Raw genomic sequence first — 16,839 nt, forward strand, 5'->3', positions numbered from 1 at the left:
TCCCCCTGTTCCCCGGATTAGTTCTGATGGTGAAGACGCCGGGGCCACGTACCGTGCCTTAGCTCCTGAATCTGCCCTCAGTATGTCCCCTTCCCCCACCAAGAGAAGAGGGGAGTAGTAGTGTACCGTAAAACACCAACCAGACTAGCAAGTAATACAAACAGGGATAAAGGAAAATACCAATTATACAAACACACTCACACAAACAACAGAGGTATCGAAAGGAGATATAAAAGGGGAGACAAGGGGCGCAGAGTCTAAGTGTAGGTGTATATTCACTGCAAGAACATATATATTGTTGCACTCACCCTTTGGATGTCTTGTATGTACATTCATTTGATCCGTATGATGGATCCACTCCTTATCATCTTCCGGTATGCAGCACAATTATAGGAACTATGCCAGCCTTAATCCAAGGATTGCATGTGAATACAATGGTTAAAAAAAAAAAAAGCGCCAAGAAAGGAAATTTTTTTAATTTTTTTAACAAACAACAGAGGTAAACACGGGAGTGGAGGATGGTGTAAAATCAAAGTAGGAGAAGGAAGGGAATTATCAAACACCCAAAACATAGCAACAGTCTCAGATAAATCCACCAAACGCCTTCTCAAACAACATCTACCAACTACCATCTCTAACCATGCAGCATGAAACTAGCTCTGGCAATGAGTGCTTGCCAGGGCCCAGATTATATAGGAGATGGGAGTGGCTAACAGTGAATAGCTGAGAGCCTTAATGCAGGAAAGCTTCTAGGAGCTCTCAACTGAACATATTAACCCCTGCACAGCTAAATAAACTTCCACCATTTAATACGAAGGTGAATTGATTCTAAATAGTGTAGGAGTAGGAGAAATCAGACGCCGCGGTCTTCTGGCTCCTCCTTGTCGGAGTAAACCCATGACAAGATTATTATTGACTAGATGGCAGCCCGATTCTAAAGAATCGGGAGTCTAGAATCCATATATACTTTATTTATTCAAATGTAAGAATAATACAATTAATAAATAATAGTAAGAAAGAACAAAAATAATAGGCAGTATATGGAGAAAACACCAAACAAAAGTTCAAAATTGGTGTGAAAATGTCACTGAACCACTTCACAACTAAATATATATAGTTTTGGTAAATAGTATTATCATTTTTTTGACGAAATTCGGCAGGAGCTTGAAGAGCAACGTCACTGGGCCCGCCTCCACGCAGTAGAAACTTGCTGTGAGGTAAAAATTCAAAAATCACACCAAAATGGCGGGCGGAGTGTGTCACAGTACGGCACGTTTCTGATTGGTCGCTCGCAGCAGGCGGCAACCAATCAGACACTGGACACTGTTGACGTCACTTATCTCCGGACATTAGCTCCGGACATTAGCTCCGGACATTAGCTCCGGACAAAGCCACGGAAGTTGGCACAAATTGCAGGAAGTAGTATTCTAGGCAATTATATATTAGATATGGCATGGAAATATTGCATTTCCATTGCAATGTGAGGTCACTGATATACGCTAAAGATGACTTGTCTGCTTTAGGGGCAATTATCTTAACCTATGATGTAGCACCTCTTAGGTAACGAGAAAGTAAACAGTAAGGATAGGTGCGGTAAACGCTGCGGGTTGGACGCTGCATCCAGATGTTACAGCATAGTAGATGGAATTTCAAGAAATCCCATGCCCACTATGTGTGCACCGACGCCCGTGGATCACCCACAAAGACGGACATGCGGCGCGTCTTGCCAGACAGCAGCATGTCAATTTTACCCACAAGATCAGTGTTCTCCCACTGCCCTGTGTACTCTTATATCGAGTGTGTACAATATGTGTATATATTACTTTTCCCATTTTCTATTTTTGCTAATTTGCTGATGTTAATAAAAAACAATAGTTTTATATTCTGAGAGAAAAAAAAAAATTTACCCGCAAGATAAATTTCACCCGTACAATGTATTGGACACGGTGATTCCGCACGGTTCAATGAACACATGCAGAATCACCTGCGTTCAAAAAACGGCTGTGCTTTGGATGGAGCGGACATGTGCTGTGTCCAAAGCGCTGCCAATCACTGACTTTGTGCACCTACCCTATTAGTTTGCTCTTCAAGTCAGCTACTTGCTAATTAATTGATCAACAGATAAGGTACCATCACATTTAGCGACGCTGCAGCGATACCGACAACGATGCCGATCGCTGCAGCGTCGCTGTGTGGTCGCTGGAGAGCTGTCACACAGACAGCTCTCCAGCGACCAACGATGCCGAAGTCCCCGGGTAACCAGGGTAAACATCGGGTTACTAAGCGCAGGGCCGCGCTTAGTAACCCGATGTTTACCCTGGTTACCAGTGTAAATGTAAAAAAAACAAACACTACATACTTACATTCCTGTCGTGTCCCCCGGCGTTCTGCTTCCCTGCACTGTGTAAGTGCTGGCCGTAAAAGCAGAGCGGTGACGTCACCGCTGTAATTGCTTTACGGCTGGCCAGCGCTGACACAGGATGCAGGAGGAGTGCAGGGAAGCAGAACGCCGGGGGGACGCCACAGACACCGGAATGTAAGTATGTAGTGTTTTTTTTTTTTTACATTTACACTGGTAACCAGGGTAAACATCGGGTTACTAAGCGCGGCCCTGCGCTTAGTAACCCGATATTTACCCTGGTTACCAGTGAAGATATCGCTGGATCGGCGTCACACACGCCGATTCAGCGATGTCTGCGGGAGATCCAGCGACGAATTAAAGTTCTGGACTTTCTGCTCCGACCAACGATGTCACAGCAGGATCCAGATTGCTGCTGCCTGTCAAACACAACGATATCGCTAGCCAGGACGCTGCAACGTCACGGATCGCTAGTGATATCGTTGTGAAGTTGGTCAGTGTGACGGTACCTATAGGAGATGCTGGACAATTGAGCAAAGGAAAACTTGACTTAGAGTCAATAATTAGTTAAGTAAAAAATTTTTTTATTGAGTCAGTATAATTAAAAGTGCGAGTATGCATTGAAAAGGGGGCACAAACCCAAACGGGGTACTGTATACAAAACAATATACAAAAGAACAATGTTTCAACCTATGTCAGGTCTTTGTCAAGTACTAGGATCAAAACAGTAACAATGCAGTGATACGACAAGAATCTGCATAACTAATCATATGCTAAATAGTTGCAAGTTAAATTTATGTTTGAGATAGTCAAGAGATTAACTATAAAATGATGGCAGTCTCACGTTCTTAGCAGTCGTGGATGGTGAGATCTGGATCCTGAAAGTCAAAAGTTCAAAACATTGTAACTAGTGATGAGGGAGTATACTCGTTACTCGAGATTTCCCGAGCATGATCGGGTGGTCTCTGAGTATTTTGGCGTGCTCAGAGATTTAGTTTGTGTCATAGTAGCTTCATGATTTGCGGCTGCTATACAGCTTGAATACATGTGGGGATTCCCTAACAAACAGGCAATCCCCACATGTACTCAGGTTGACTAGCAGCTGCAAATCATGCAGCTACGGCGACACATGCTCGGGAAATCTCGAGTAACGAGTATACTCGCTCATCACTAATTGTAACCCTTTTGCCCTGCGTTTTACCTGCGGATTATCTGCAGATTTACCGGAATAGGTGTAAAACGCTGCAGAATCCGCACAAAGAATTGACATTCTGCGGAAAATAAACCGCTGCAAATCTGTGCGGAATTTTCCACAGCATCTGCACAGCGGATTTGGTTTTCCATAGCTTTACATAGTACTGTAAAACGCATGGAAAACAGCTGTAGATCCGCAGCCTAATCCGCAATATGTGCACGTACCCTAAAGCACCAAAAGTAGCATATATGGCCATAAGATGCATGATGATTAAATACCATAAAATACATGTTGTGCCATCTTTAACTTTAGTCCTTTTAGAGATCATTTCATCTTCAACTTGCTTAGCTATTCACAATAACAGTCATTTTGACCAGGGGTGCACAAACTTTTACATGCCACTGTATATCTTGTGAGATATATCAGTTTGGTTCTGGTAACACTAGAGGTTCATTCTTTTTTTTTTTTTTTTTCAGAACTTACTAGAATCATCCCGTGTTCAGAGGAAGAATTTCGAGAAATAACTGCTAAAGAATCAGAGGTGATTCATAGGAATCATTCAATAATGAATACTAAAGACTGCCATCTTTTTCGGGTGGCAACAAATATGGAGAATGATGTAGCCCATCCAGTGAAATTAACCTTTTAGTAACTCATGGGACTGTGAAGTCTTCTCAAGGTTCATTTCACTGGGTGCGCTGCCTGTCTCTCCCCATTTGTTGTCTGTGGGTGACTGTTGGACCGAGTCCTTAGAGGCGTACACCCCGTCTTTCAAATTGCCAGTGCTAATGACTTTCCTGTAATTATTTTTTCACATGGTAGATGTTAGCCAAACAGCCCCTTATATTATGTTCACAGACTCACTTTCATTACATCTTTTACAAAGTGTCTTGCTCCAAAGCGGTTAGGGTTTATTCACATGTTCTGGGCATTTCGCATTTTGTGAAAATCAGTGTTAGCACAGGATGACTGTTCAAACCAAGCACAGGCATTCGGAGCTTCATGGCGGGACCAGTCATGTACATACACCTTCCCACCTGCTTGGTTTCCACCCTTCTCTGGCTCTGTGAAGCCAGAGCTGGCAATCAAGCAGGTAAGAAGGTCTATATAAATGATTGGTCACGCCATGAAGCACTAAGTGTCAAGCCTTAGTGTGAACAGTCGTCCTGTGCTGACAGAGTCCCTTTAATAAAATGTGATGCATTATTACTTTGTACAGTTCTTGTACTGCCTCATCGACTTTCTATTACGCCTGTACGCCATTTTGTGATCACGCTCCTGAATGCTGCTGCCTGCTAAGCAGTGCTCCGCAGAGCAGTTTTTTTTATTGATCGGTGGAAGTCTCAGGACACAACCCCCACAGATTTGCTGCACATGTTATCAACAGACTAGATATTTAATAAAATATGAAATGATAGGTTCCCTTTGCGTTATTGGAGTAGTGCTGGGGATCTAAACACTGGAACCACAACAGATCACGAAGTTAAAAAAAAAAAAAAAATAGTACAATTTTTCTACATCATATCTCATATCTTTTTTCTTATTCCTCTAGATTTATCCGATTTGTGAGAAGAGTAAACGCAAACGTTTGGCTTTGATCATTTGTAATATTGATTTTCATGATAAGAAAGTTCGGGAGCGCGCCGGGGCACAGTTTGATCTTACAGGAATGAAGGAACTATTAGAAGGACTTGACTACAATGTGCAGTGGAAAAAGAATCTGACAGCTGCGGTGAGGAGAGGACTAGTTCGATGAAATTTAGAGCCGAAGTCCAAGGGGCTAAATGTGTACAATTATGACTGTGCATTAAATGCTGTAGTTGAAAGCAACAAAAAGAATCAGAGTTGAATTTTTACCTACAGCATAGCCGCACATCAATGTAACATGGGCCCTCATGGTGGCCACACACTTTATGAGGCATTTAGATGTGCTGATTTCATCTCGACAATGCACCTTAAAGGGAACATGTCACCCCCAAATTCGAAGATAAGCTAAGCCCACCGGCATCAGGGGCTTATCTACAGCATACGATGACTTCCTCTTCTTGTATTCATGCTGCGGCTCCGGCGCAGGCATACTTTGTCTGCCCTGTTGAGGGCAAAGTACTGCAGTGCGCAGGCGCTGGGCCTCTCTGACCTTTCCCGTAGCCTGCGCACTGCAGTACTTTGCTCTGCCCTCAACAGGGCAGATAAAGTACACCTGCGCCAGAGCGTGAATACAAGAAGAGGACGTCATCATAAGAAGATGGGAGGCCCGCACCGGACCGCGACGCCCACCACAGCGGGACCGCCTCTGGGTGAGTATAATCTAACCTCTTTTTCTTATCTTTCAGGATACATCGGGGGCTTATCTACAGCATTACAGAATGCTGTAGATAAGCCCCTGATGCCGGTGGGGTTAGCTTATCTTCGGATTTGGGGGTGACAGGTTCCCTTTAACGAACGCTGATCGACTATATAACAATCCATTGATGTTTATTAACCGGCCTGGGCTAGTGAGTGATTATGGGGACAGAGGAATCGCTAACGCAATTATATATACTTGATTCTTCAAGGAGGAACTCGGGCTGTGTGTCCCTCTCCTTACACATGCACACTTGGGTCAGCCAAGCTCGCATGTATTCTATGTGGGAAGAACGAGTAGACAACTGAGGCTATGCTTATCTCCAGGAAGAACGTTGGGGTGTTCAAATTTAAAGCACGACTCCAAGTTCATGCCTTGTACGTTCCAGCTGCCGATTTCATCTGTTCTCGGCAGCACTCCAAACGGTCTGCAGCCGTTTGTGACGTGACGGATCACTTGCTCCAGTGTTTGTTGGAGGGATCTGGGAGTCATAACATAGTGTACATCTATGAGAGGCAGAACAAGGCTTTCATACACAGCCGAGAAGAATTGGAGACAGTGGTGAGTATGTAAAGGCTAGAGTCAGGGACCATACGTGGTGCTTCAAACTGCCCAATCCCTACTTCCCGCACTTACTCCCATCTCCCATGCCTAGATCACCAGGTTTGGCTCACTTTACTTTAATTTGTAATATACATATGCTGTACTTATCTTCTTATTTGAAAATGAAAAAAAAATACAAACCACTCAAGCCTCTCTAAAATTTAGTTATATAATCCTCAAAAAAAGTTACCGTAAAATATTTTTATCATTTTTTTCTTTCCAGGAGATGCGGACCACGATGAAGAATTTCGCTACTGACCCAGATCACAAGGATTCTGACAGCACCTTCCTGGTTTTTATGTCTCATGGAGAAAGAGACTTTATTTATGGGACTGATTTCAAAAGAGAAAATGTAGATGGTGGGGAAAGAGTCACCGGTGATCTCCGTGTTGATGATATGTTCGATATATTCAATAACAAAAACTGCTCAGGACTGCGGTATAAACCCAAAGTGATAATTATCCAGGCTTGTCGTGGAGGTACGGTATAGGAATAGAACATGAGACGTGTTGTACAGTGAGAAAAGCAAAACTGTAATGAAATATAATTATTCTCCGTTGCATTTACAGCTATGTAAGTTTTCATTAAGATTTATTTCAAACAGATCACAATAGATCTGTCATATTTGTCATGTATCCTGGAAAAGTAGAAGCCAGAACATAGCCTCAATCTTCTTTTTTTAAAGGATAGTATCATTTTTTACTATCTTTACCTTTCCTTAGTAAAAAATTGCAAAAGCACTGAGCTCCTCCATGAGCGCATGCACAGAGCGGGTTACTGGTTCACAAAATTTCTATTGAGATGAAAGCAAGGGAAAATAAATATAAAAAAGATGGGTAAGTTTCAAAGGAAAATGGAATTATTCAAAACTATGCAAAAATATTTTTTACCGTTAATAAGAAAATAAAACGATGTTCTGTGGATTGATGGAATGGAAGCATGCTGTCTTGTGCTAAACACTGTTTGTGAAAGTAAAATCAAATATTTCTGACTAAGAAATAAATATTTTTATGCAGATGAGAGGAGTTTGGTACTGGTCAGCGACGGTGCTCAGCCGCCCCCAAGCATCCAACAAAAAGATTTGGAAGATGATGCTCAGCCCATGGTTCTGAGGGAGACCGACTTCATTTGCTTCTATTCTACAACACCAGGTACACAAATGGATTTACAGGGTTTGTCCGGAAGCAGGCGGTCATGCATACTTCTGGCCACATTCCAACTAGACGTGCCCAGCCTCACTCACTACACTCACATTCAGCGAGGCCGAACACGGCTAGTTGGCATGTGACCGCTTGTATGCAAATTGCACACTGGTGGTCACGTGCCCACCGCTGGGACCAGAGAATGCTCACAGAGTGCAGAGCATGCGATGTGAGGATTCACAAGTCTGCAGTCAAACAGAATTACTGCAGACTTGTAGCCTAAGGCCAGACAACCCCTTTAACTAGTGTTATCAAACTTTTACAGTTTTTCAGTACTGTCTGTCACTATGTTGCCAAATGCATCTATTTATAATAGTAATGTATAATAATATTGTGCTAAATATATTATAAGATTATATGGAGACAAACTGAAACACAATGTGATCAGCTCTTTATCAAGGGTGGGCTGCTGGATAAGGTTTCTGCAAAGTGGATAGTTTGCGCATGTGGCATCACCTCTGGGTTGGGAATAGGAGTACACAGGCCATTTAATTACGGTATGTCTTCATGACGTTTTCTCAAAGGCATTTTGTAAGCGTCAATATTTAAGGCCTATCCCAAATGTGCCCATCAACATTAGACTAAAGTTGTAAAAAAGTGAACAAATGAATCCATATCTCCCAAACTGGTTTTACGCTCGATTGTTCTTTTTTTTTTTAAATGTTCCCAGAATGATAATTTGTTACTGTAATGGCCATATGGTTCAAGAGGTCTATGACTATGTCAGCAAAATGATTAGCAACCTATCTATATCTTGTTCAGAAGGCTGCCATTGAATTAGGCCATTATTGCTTGATCAACGGAGGTCCAAATCCCATGTTACTGACCAGTAGCACGCACAGCTGTCAGTATCGACAAGCTGCTCTACCTGAGTAAAGAAGGAAGAGGCCCATTAATTTTGACAATGATGGGTATCCAGTATATAGGCCCCAAGAGATCAAGAATGAATGACTTATCATAAGAATAAGCCATCAGGTTTTTTAGGGGTCCCTACAATGCCCAGCTCCAGCTGTCAAGGTACAGATCCTTTTTATTCCCTGGAGATAAGCTGCCACCAGAAGTGTTCGCCAGTTCAATTCTCCTCTCTGTCTAATGCGAACTCGGCACGCTCATCCAAACAGAGCGTTCATATGTATAGGGGCTTCAAAGGGAATAGCTGTCAACCTAAGAAACAGACAATCCCTGCATGTGTTGCGGCTGACGAAAAGCTGCGAGACATCTAGCCACGCCAACTTGAACATAGTATTCAAGCAAGCCGAAGATACTCTATTACCACACGAGCATGCTCAGATAACACCTTATCCAAGCACGCTCGCTCATCAGTAGTAATAAATATAACAATAAATATTTAATAGAGTATTTATTAAAGCCACAGTGGAGTGGTGATAACATAGGTACAAACCACACTACCGCTATCCTGAATTTTTTGTGTCTGCACCCAAGTATTATGCTGGTAATATTGTTCTAGTTTTCTGACATACAGATGTTTGTCTTTCTTTTGTCACCAGATACCATTTCGTATAGAGATCCCAAATCCGGCTCCCTGTTCATTAAACAATTGATTCGCGACATGAAAAAAGATGCTCACAATTTACCTATACAGGATATCTTCCAAAACGTAAGTCTTCAAAGAGAAGTTGTAGACCTATCTAATGACAGTGGTCAGCATACAATTTTGGGCCTTTAAATTAAGAATAATATGGTGTGAACACCAATTTGTTAATTTAATGTTAACCCCTTAGTTGCCCAGAGTGGATATATCCGTCATGGAGAGGGTCGGGGCGTGTGGATTGGTCTCATGAGAAGTATCATTCAAACTGTGCAGTTCGGGCATCTGGTCTGGATGCCCATCGTTCCTCCCTGCCACATGATTGCAGGGTGATTGCATTGCTTGCCTGTCACGATCAGCTGCGGCCACAAATGCGGCCCAGCCAATAGATGCCCACAAGCCGACCAACCTCAGAGGGCATGGGGCGCGCATCCCCCGGGGACGCAATACGGACCCTTTAAACTGCAGAGGGGGACCCGGGACTACCCGAACTAGGGGAGGGCAGCAACTGGGGTTTTGTGGCAGCTAAGCATGTGGACGAAGAAAGAAACACGTAGGACTTGATTACACCGATACATCAGGTATAGAAAAAGTAAAGTTTACTAAAGTAAAGTCACACAGTACATAAACAAAACATGACGATGTCAGGCTCCCGATTCCACACCTCAGAAGGGTACCACCCAGTGGACCCCAAGGCACCAACAGATCACAGAGGCACAGATAGGCGGGTCATCAGGACCCAGGCAGGACATCAGGGTACACGAGGACATCAGGGTGCGAGCAAGACATCAGGATACAAACAGGACATCAGGACATCTGGACTCAGGAAAGACCTCAGGACATCAGGACACAGGCAGTGCATCAGGACACAGGAATACTTGACAGACATCTGGGACACTGGCGTGGCAGCCCCGGTCATCAGCTGGGACACTGGCGTGGCAGCCCAGTAAAATCAGGTTACATCAGGACATCAGGAATACCGGATAGACATCTGGGACACTGACGTGGCAGCCCAGGTCATCGGCTGGGACACTGGCGTGGCAGCCCAGGAAATCAGGTACATCAGGATATGAGACACAGGGAGGACATCAGGGAACAGACAGGATATAAGGACATCAGGGTCCATGAGGTCAACAAGACACAGGCAGGACATCAGGACATCTGGACCCAGGGTCACCGGCAGACATCAGACAGGAGACGTTCGGTTCCAGAAATCCGACACGACCTACAGGCACCACCAAAGTCATCTGGCTCCAAGCTCCAGACAGCGGTCATCAGGTTCCAGACTGCGGTCGTCAGGCTCCGGGCATCGGACCTAGGAAGGAACTCAAGCGTGATGGTGCAAACACCGCCGTACTGGACATGAGCCAGACGGGGTTAACACTGCATGGTAGTCAGAGCACAGAGTAGTAGATGCTCAGCAGAAACACCAGTTTCAAGAGACTCAACAACACTGGGAGTGAGGCTCCAGATGCAAAGGGATTCCAGGAACATAATCACAGCAGATACAATTCAGACAGGTTCAGGTACAGGACAGGTACAGGATCAAGCATTCGGGCCTGGATATACCGCCTCCAGGACAGGCGACAGAACAGGACAAAACAGGAATCAAAGTAAGGACTTTGGTACCAAAACATAGACGGGAGAGGTGCAGGAACACAAACACACATAGCAAAGTTCAAGAGCTTTGTGAGTGTAGCTCAGGCCCCGCCCGTAGGGCAGGGGAGCTTTATATATGAGCTGCCCCTCAGCAATTGGCTGGGGACAGCATTTGAAGTACACACCTTAACCCTGAAAAAAAGCAGGGGAGGTGTGGCCGCGCATGCACTTAGCACACACAGAAACCATTACAGCACAAAGAGTGCAGGATCTGAGGCTCAGGGCACCTGACAAACTGCATGCACTGAGCCACGTGGAAAGTCATGCACGCGCTGCAAATGACCTCACAACCCACGGACAGCTTCACAGCAGCAACCAGGGACCACACATGAGAAAGGTATGCGGCAGGGCAAATACCTAAATACCCATGTACGACTGCGCAGCATTAGGGGGAAAAGAGTAAAGGGTTAAAGCAAACATATGCATTGTCACGCCGAAAACCAGATACAGACAGAACGGCGTGACATTTCCATAATGAAAGCCCTTATCACTGCCATGTTGGTAATCCTGTGGCCCACGATTAAGAATATATATAAGGAAAAATTGAAGTAGTACAGTATGTAGTCCAAGCGATCGAATGATCACAAGTTCAGATTCCCTATGGAAGCTAAAAAAAAAAAAAGAAAAGTAAAAAACATTTTAATACATATTAAAAAATAAAAATGTTAATTACTCTCCATTTCTCCAGTTTAACCCCTTTACCCCCAAGGGTGGTTTGCACGTCAATAACCAGGCCAATTTTTACAATTCTGACCACTGTCCCTTTATGAGGTTATAACTCCGAAACGCTTCAACGGATCCTGGTGATTCTGACATTGTTTTCTCGTGACATATTGTACTTCATGATAGTGGTAAAATTTATTTGATAGTACCTGCGTTTATTTGTGAAAAAAACGGAAATTTGGCGAAAATTTTGAAAATTTCGCAATTTTCCAACTTTGAATTTTTATGTAATTAAATCACAGAGATATGTCACACAAAATACTTAATAAGTAACATTTCCCACATGTCTCCTTTACATCAGCATAATTTTGGAACCAATTTTTTTTTTTGCTAGGGAGTTATAAGGGTTAAAAGTTGACCAGCAATTTCTCATTTTTACAACACCATTTTTTTTTAGGGACCACGTCTTATTTGAAGTCATTTTGAGGGGTCCATATGATAGAAAATGCCCAAGTGTGACACCATTCTAAAAACTGCACCCCTCAAGGTGCTCAAAACCACATTCAAGAAGTTTATTAACCCTTCAGGTGTTTAATAGGAATTTTTGGAATGTTTAAATAAAAATGAACATTTAACTTTTTTACACAAAAAATTTACTTCAGCTCCAATTTGTTTTATTTTACCAAGGGTAACAGGAGAAAATGGACCCCAAAAGTTGTTGTCCAATTTGTCCTGAGTACGCTGATACCCCATATGTGGCAGTAAACCACTGTTTGGGCGCATGGGAGAGCTCGGAAGGGAAGGAGCGCCGTTTGACTTTTCAATGCAAAATTGACAGGAATTGAGATGGGACGCCATGTTGCGTTTGGAGAGCCACTGATGTGCCTAAACATTGAAACCCCCCACAAGTGACACCATTTTGGAAAGTAGACCCCCTAAGGAACTTATCTGGATGTGTGGTGAGCACTTTGACCCACCAAGTGCTTCACAGAAGTTTATAATGCAGAACCGTAAAAATAAAAAATCATATTTTTTCACAAAAATTATATTTTTGCCCCCAATTTTTTATTTTTCCAAGGGTAAGAGAAGAAATTGGACCTCAAAAGTTGTTGTCCAATTTGTCCTGAGTACGCTGATACCCCATATGTGGCAGTAAACCACTGTTTGGGCGCATGGGAGAGCTCGGAAGGGAAGGAGCGCCGTTTGACTTTTCAAATCAAAATTGACAGAAATTGAGATGGGACGCCATGTTGCGTTTGGAGAGCCACTGATGTGCCTAAACATTGAAACCCCCCACAAGTGACACCATTTTGGAAAGTAGACCCCCTAAGGAACTTATCTGGATGTGTGGTGAGCACTTTGACCCACCAAGGGCTTCACAGAAGTTTATAATGCAGAGCCATAAAAATAAAACAAAATTTTTTTCCCACAAAAATTATATTTTAGCCCCCAGTTTTGTATTTTCCCTAGGGTAACAGGAGAAATTGGACCCCAAAAGTTGTTGTCCAATTTGTCCTGAGTACGCTGATACCCCATATGTGGGGGGGAACCACCGTTTGGGCGCATGGGAGGGCTCGGAAGGGAAGGAGCGCCATTTGGAATGCAGACTTAGATGGAATGGTCTGCAGGCGTCACATTGCGTTTGCAGAGCCCCTAATGTACCTAAACAGTAGAAACCCCCCACAAGTGACACCATTTTGGAAAGTAGACCCCCTAAGGAACTCATCTTGATGTGTTGTGAGAGCTTTGAACCCCCAAGTATTTCACTACAGTTTATAACGCAGAGCCGTGCAAATAAAAAAAATTTTTTTTTTCCACAAAAATTATAATTTAGCCCCCAGTTTTGTATTTTTCCAAGGTTAGCAGGAGAAATTGGACCCTAAATGTTGTTGTCCAATTTGTCCTGAGTACGCTGATACCCGATATGTGGGGGGGAACCACCGTTTGGGCGCATGGGAGGGCTCGGAAGGGAAGGAGCATCATTTGGAATGCAGACTTAGATGGATTGGTCTGCAGGCGTCACATTGCGTTTGCAGAGCCCCTAATGTACCTAAACAGTAGAAACCCCCCACAAGTGACCCCATATTGGAAACTAGACCCCTCAATGAACTTATCTAGATGTGTTGTGAGAACTTTGAACCCCCAAGTGTTTCACTACAGTTTATAACGCAGAGCCGTGAAAATAAAAAATCTTTTTGTTTTCCCACAAAAATTATTTTTTAGCCCCCAGTTTTGTATTTTCCCAAGGGTAACAGGAGAAATTGGTCCACAAAAGTTGTTGTCCAATTTGTCCTGAGTACGCTGATACCCCATATGTGAGGGTAAACCCCTATTTGGGCACACAGGAGAGCTCGGAAGGGAAGGAGCACTGTTTTACTTTTTCAACGCAGAATTGGCTGGAATTGAGATCGGACACCATGTCGTGTTTGGAGAGCCCCTGATGTGCCGAAACAGTGGAAACCCCCCAATTATAACTGAAACCCTAATCTAAACACACCCCTAACCCTAATTCCAACGGTAACCCTAACCACACCTCTAACCCTGACACACCCCTAACCCTAATCCCAACCCTATTCCCAACTGTAAATGTAATCTAAACCCTAACCCTAACTTTAGCCCCAACCCTAACTTTAGCCCCAACCCTAACCCTAGCCCTAACCCTAGCCCTAACCCTAGCCCTAACCCTAGCCCTAACCCTAGCCCTAGCCCTAATCCTAACCCTAGCCCTAACCCTAGCCCTAACCCTAGCCCTAACCCTAGCCCTAACCCTAACCCTAGCCCTAACCCTAGCCCTAACCCTAGCCCTAGCCCTAGCCCTAACCCTAACCCTAGCCCTAACCCTAACCCTAACCCTTGCCCTAACCCTAGCCCTAGCCCTAGCCCTAACCCTAGCCCTAACCCTAGCCCTAGCCCTAACCCTAGCCCTAACCCTAGCCCTAACCCTAGCCCTAGCCCTAGCCCTAACCCTAGCCCTAACCCTAGCCCTAATGGGAAAATGGAAATAAATACATTTTTTTTTTATTTTTCCCTAACTAAGGGGGTGATGAAGGGGGGTTTGATTTACTTTTATAGCGAGTTTTTTAGCGGATTTTTATGATTGGCAGCCGTCACACACTGAAAGACCCTTTTTATTGCAAAAAATATTTTTTGCAATACCACATTTTGAGAGCTATAATTTTTCCATATTTTGGTCCACAGAGTCATGTGAGGTCTTGTTTTTTTGCGGGACGAGTTGACGTTTTTATTGAAAACATTTTCGGGCACGTGACATTTTTTGATCGCTTTTTATTCCGATTTTTGTGAGGAAGAATGACCAAAAACCAGCTATTCATGAATTTCTATTGGGGGAGGCGTTTATACCGTTCCGCGTTTGGTAAAATTGATAAATCAGTTTTATTCTTCGGGTCAGTACGATTACAGCGATACCTCATTTATATCATTTTTTTATGGTTTGGCGCTTTTATACGATAAAAACTATTTTACAGAAAAAATAATTATTTTTGCATCGCTTTATTCTCAGGACTATAACTTTTTTATTTTTTTGCTGATGATGCTGTATGGCGGCTCGTTTTTTGCGGGACAATATGACGCTTTCAGCGGTACCATGGTTATTTATATCTGTCCTTTTGATCGTGTGTTATTCCACTTTTTGTTCGGCGGTATGATAATAAAGCGTTGTTTTTTGCCTCGTTTTTTTTTTTTTTTTCTTACGGTGTTTACTGAAGGGGTTAACTAGTGGGACAGTTTTATAGGTCGGGTCGTTACGGACGCGGCGATACTAAATATGTGTGCTTTTATTGGGTTTTTTTTTTATTTAGATGAAGAAATGTATTTATGGGAATAATATATATTTTTTTTTTTTCATTATTTTGGAATTATTTTTTTTATTTTTTTTACACATTTGGAAAAATTTTTTTTTTACTTTTGTTACTTTGTCCCAGGGGCTGGAGGGAGCAGGGAGGGAGGTGAGACCCTCGCAGCAACGCGATCACATCGCGTTGCTCCGGGGGTCTCAGGGAAGCCCGCAGGGAGCCCCCTCCCTGCGCGGTGCTTCCCTGCACCGCCGGCACATCGCGATCATCTTTGATCGCGGTGTGCCAGGGGTTAATGTGCCGGGGGCGGTCCGTGACCGCTCCTGGCACATAGTGCCAGATGTCAGCTGCGATAAGCAGCTGACACCCGGCCGCGATCGGCCGCGCTCCCCCCGTGAGCGCGGCCGATCGGCTATGACGTACTATCCCGTCCAGGGTCAGCTAAGCCCAGGGCACCTCGACGGGATAGTACGTCTAAGGTCACAGAGGGGTTAAATTAATGAAATAAAAAAAATAAAAATGAATATTTGCTATTGTTGCTTTCATAAAGGGCTGTCTAGTAAAACATAACAATTTTAACCCATATGGTAAATGCCATATAGCTGTTGGATAGGGGGCGGACATATCATTGATGCAACCTGTGTGACCGCACAGGGACTCAAGAGATAAGGAGGCAAATTTCTACCCACGCAGTAATCCATATCTGGGGGATATACAGTTTTCAACCAGGATGGTGCCAAAATGCGACAGTCCCGGCTGAACACCACTGGTGAATGAGATGTTACGAGCACAGCTTCAGTGACTAGCGGTGACGTTACTGAGGCAGCGCTCCCTCATAGCCTGAACTGCAGTGACCTCTGGACCGTGGGAAAATGCCAGTGCATATTCCCACGGTCCAGAGTTCACTGCAGTTCAGGCCGGCTGGGAGGGCAGCATCAGTGACTAGCGGTCCAGTTTGTAGACAGCAGTATTGTGTCATCTATAAAAGCCGAGGAGAATCTGTAATGATTATATATAAGAAAGTGCCTCAAAATCATGTCCCCAACACAAATAAAAATATATATATAACATGGACAAGCCATTTACTTCAATATTAAGCATATATTAAAAAGTTAAAATGTATTTTTGATGTCTCTTGGTTTTCTTTCTCATCATAGGTCCAACGCTCTTTCAAGAACGGCATCCAGATGCCAACGCAGGAAAGGAACACCCTTGTGAATAAATTTTTCTTGTGCCCCGGGTATTAACATTTGGCTGTAGAAATCCCTTGTGTTTTAACAGCTTTTTATTTTGTTTTTCAAAGATACAAAAACTGCGAGTGTATGTGCACTGCCTCACTATAAAAGACATACTTATTCAACTACAAACACTTCAATAAGGCATAGATCTAAGTGAAGAAAGTCCATTGTTTCTTTGATTTTTCTGGAACAGTAACAATGAAGTTTTAAAACTC

The 16,839-nt window shown here is 43.5% G+C and overlaps 1 protein-coding gene across 1 annotated transcript in view; it reads left to right on the top strand.

Moving 5' to 3' along the window:
- LOC138672966 (caspase-1-B-like) overlaps window positions 1-16,839 on the top strand; it is a 32,371-nt gene extending 15,532 nt beyond the window's left edge. Inside the window, exons 4-9 of the mRNA XM_069761443.1 lie at window positions 4,031-4,095; window positions 5,107-5,286; window positions 6,725-6,980; window positions 7,518-7,652; window positions 9,212-9,321; window positions 16,544-16,839. Coding sequence (XP_069617544.1) covers window positions 4,031-4,095; window positions 5,107-5,286; window positions 6,725-6,980; window positions 7,518-7,652; window positions 9,212-9,321; window positions 16,544-16,633 — 836 coding nt within the window. The 3' untranslated portion in view covers window positions 16,634-16,839. The remainder of the gene's footprint in view (window positions 1-4,030; window positions 4,096-5,106; window positions 5,287-6,724; window positions 6,981-7,517; window positions 7,653-9,211; window positions 9,322-16,543) is intronic.

Source organism: Ranitomeya imitator, chromosome 3 (genome assembly GCF_032444005.1).
Source record: "Ranitomeya imitator isolate aRanImi1 chromosome 3, aRanImi1.pri, whole genome shotgun sequence".
In the NCBI taxonomy this organism is placed as follows: Eukaryota; Metazoa; Chordata; class Amphibia; order Anura; family Dendrobatidae; genus Ranitomeya; species Ranitomeya imitator.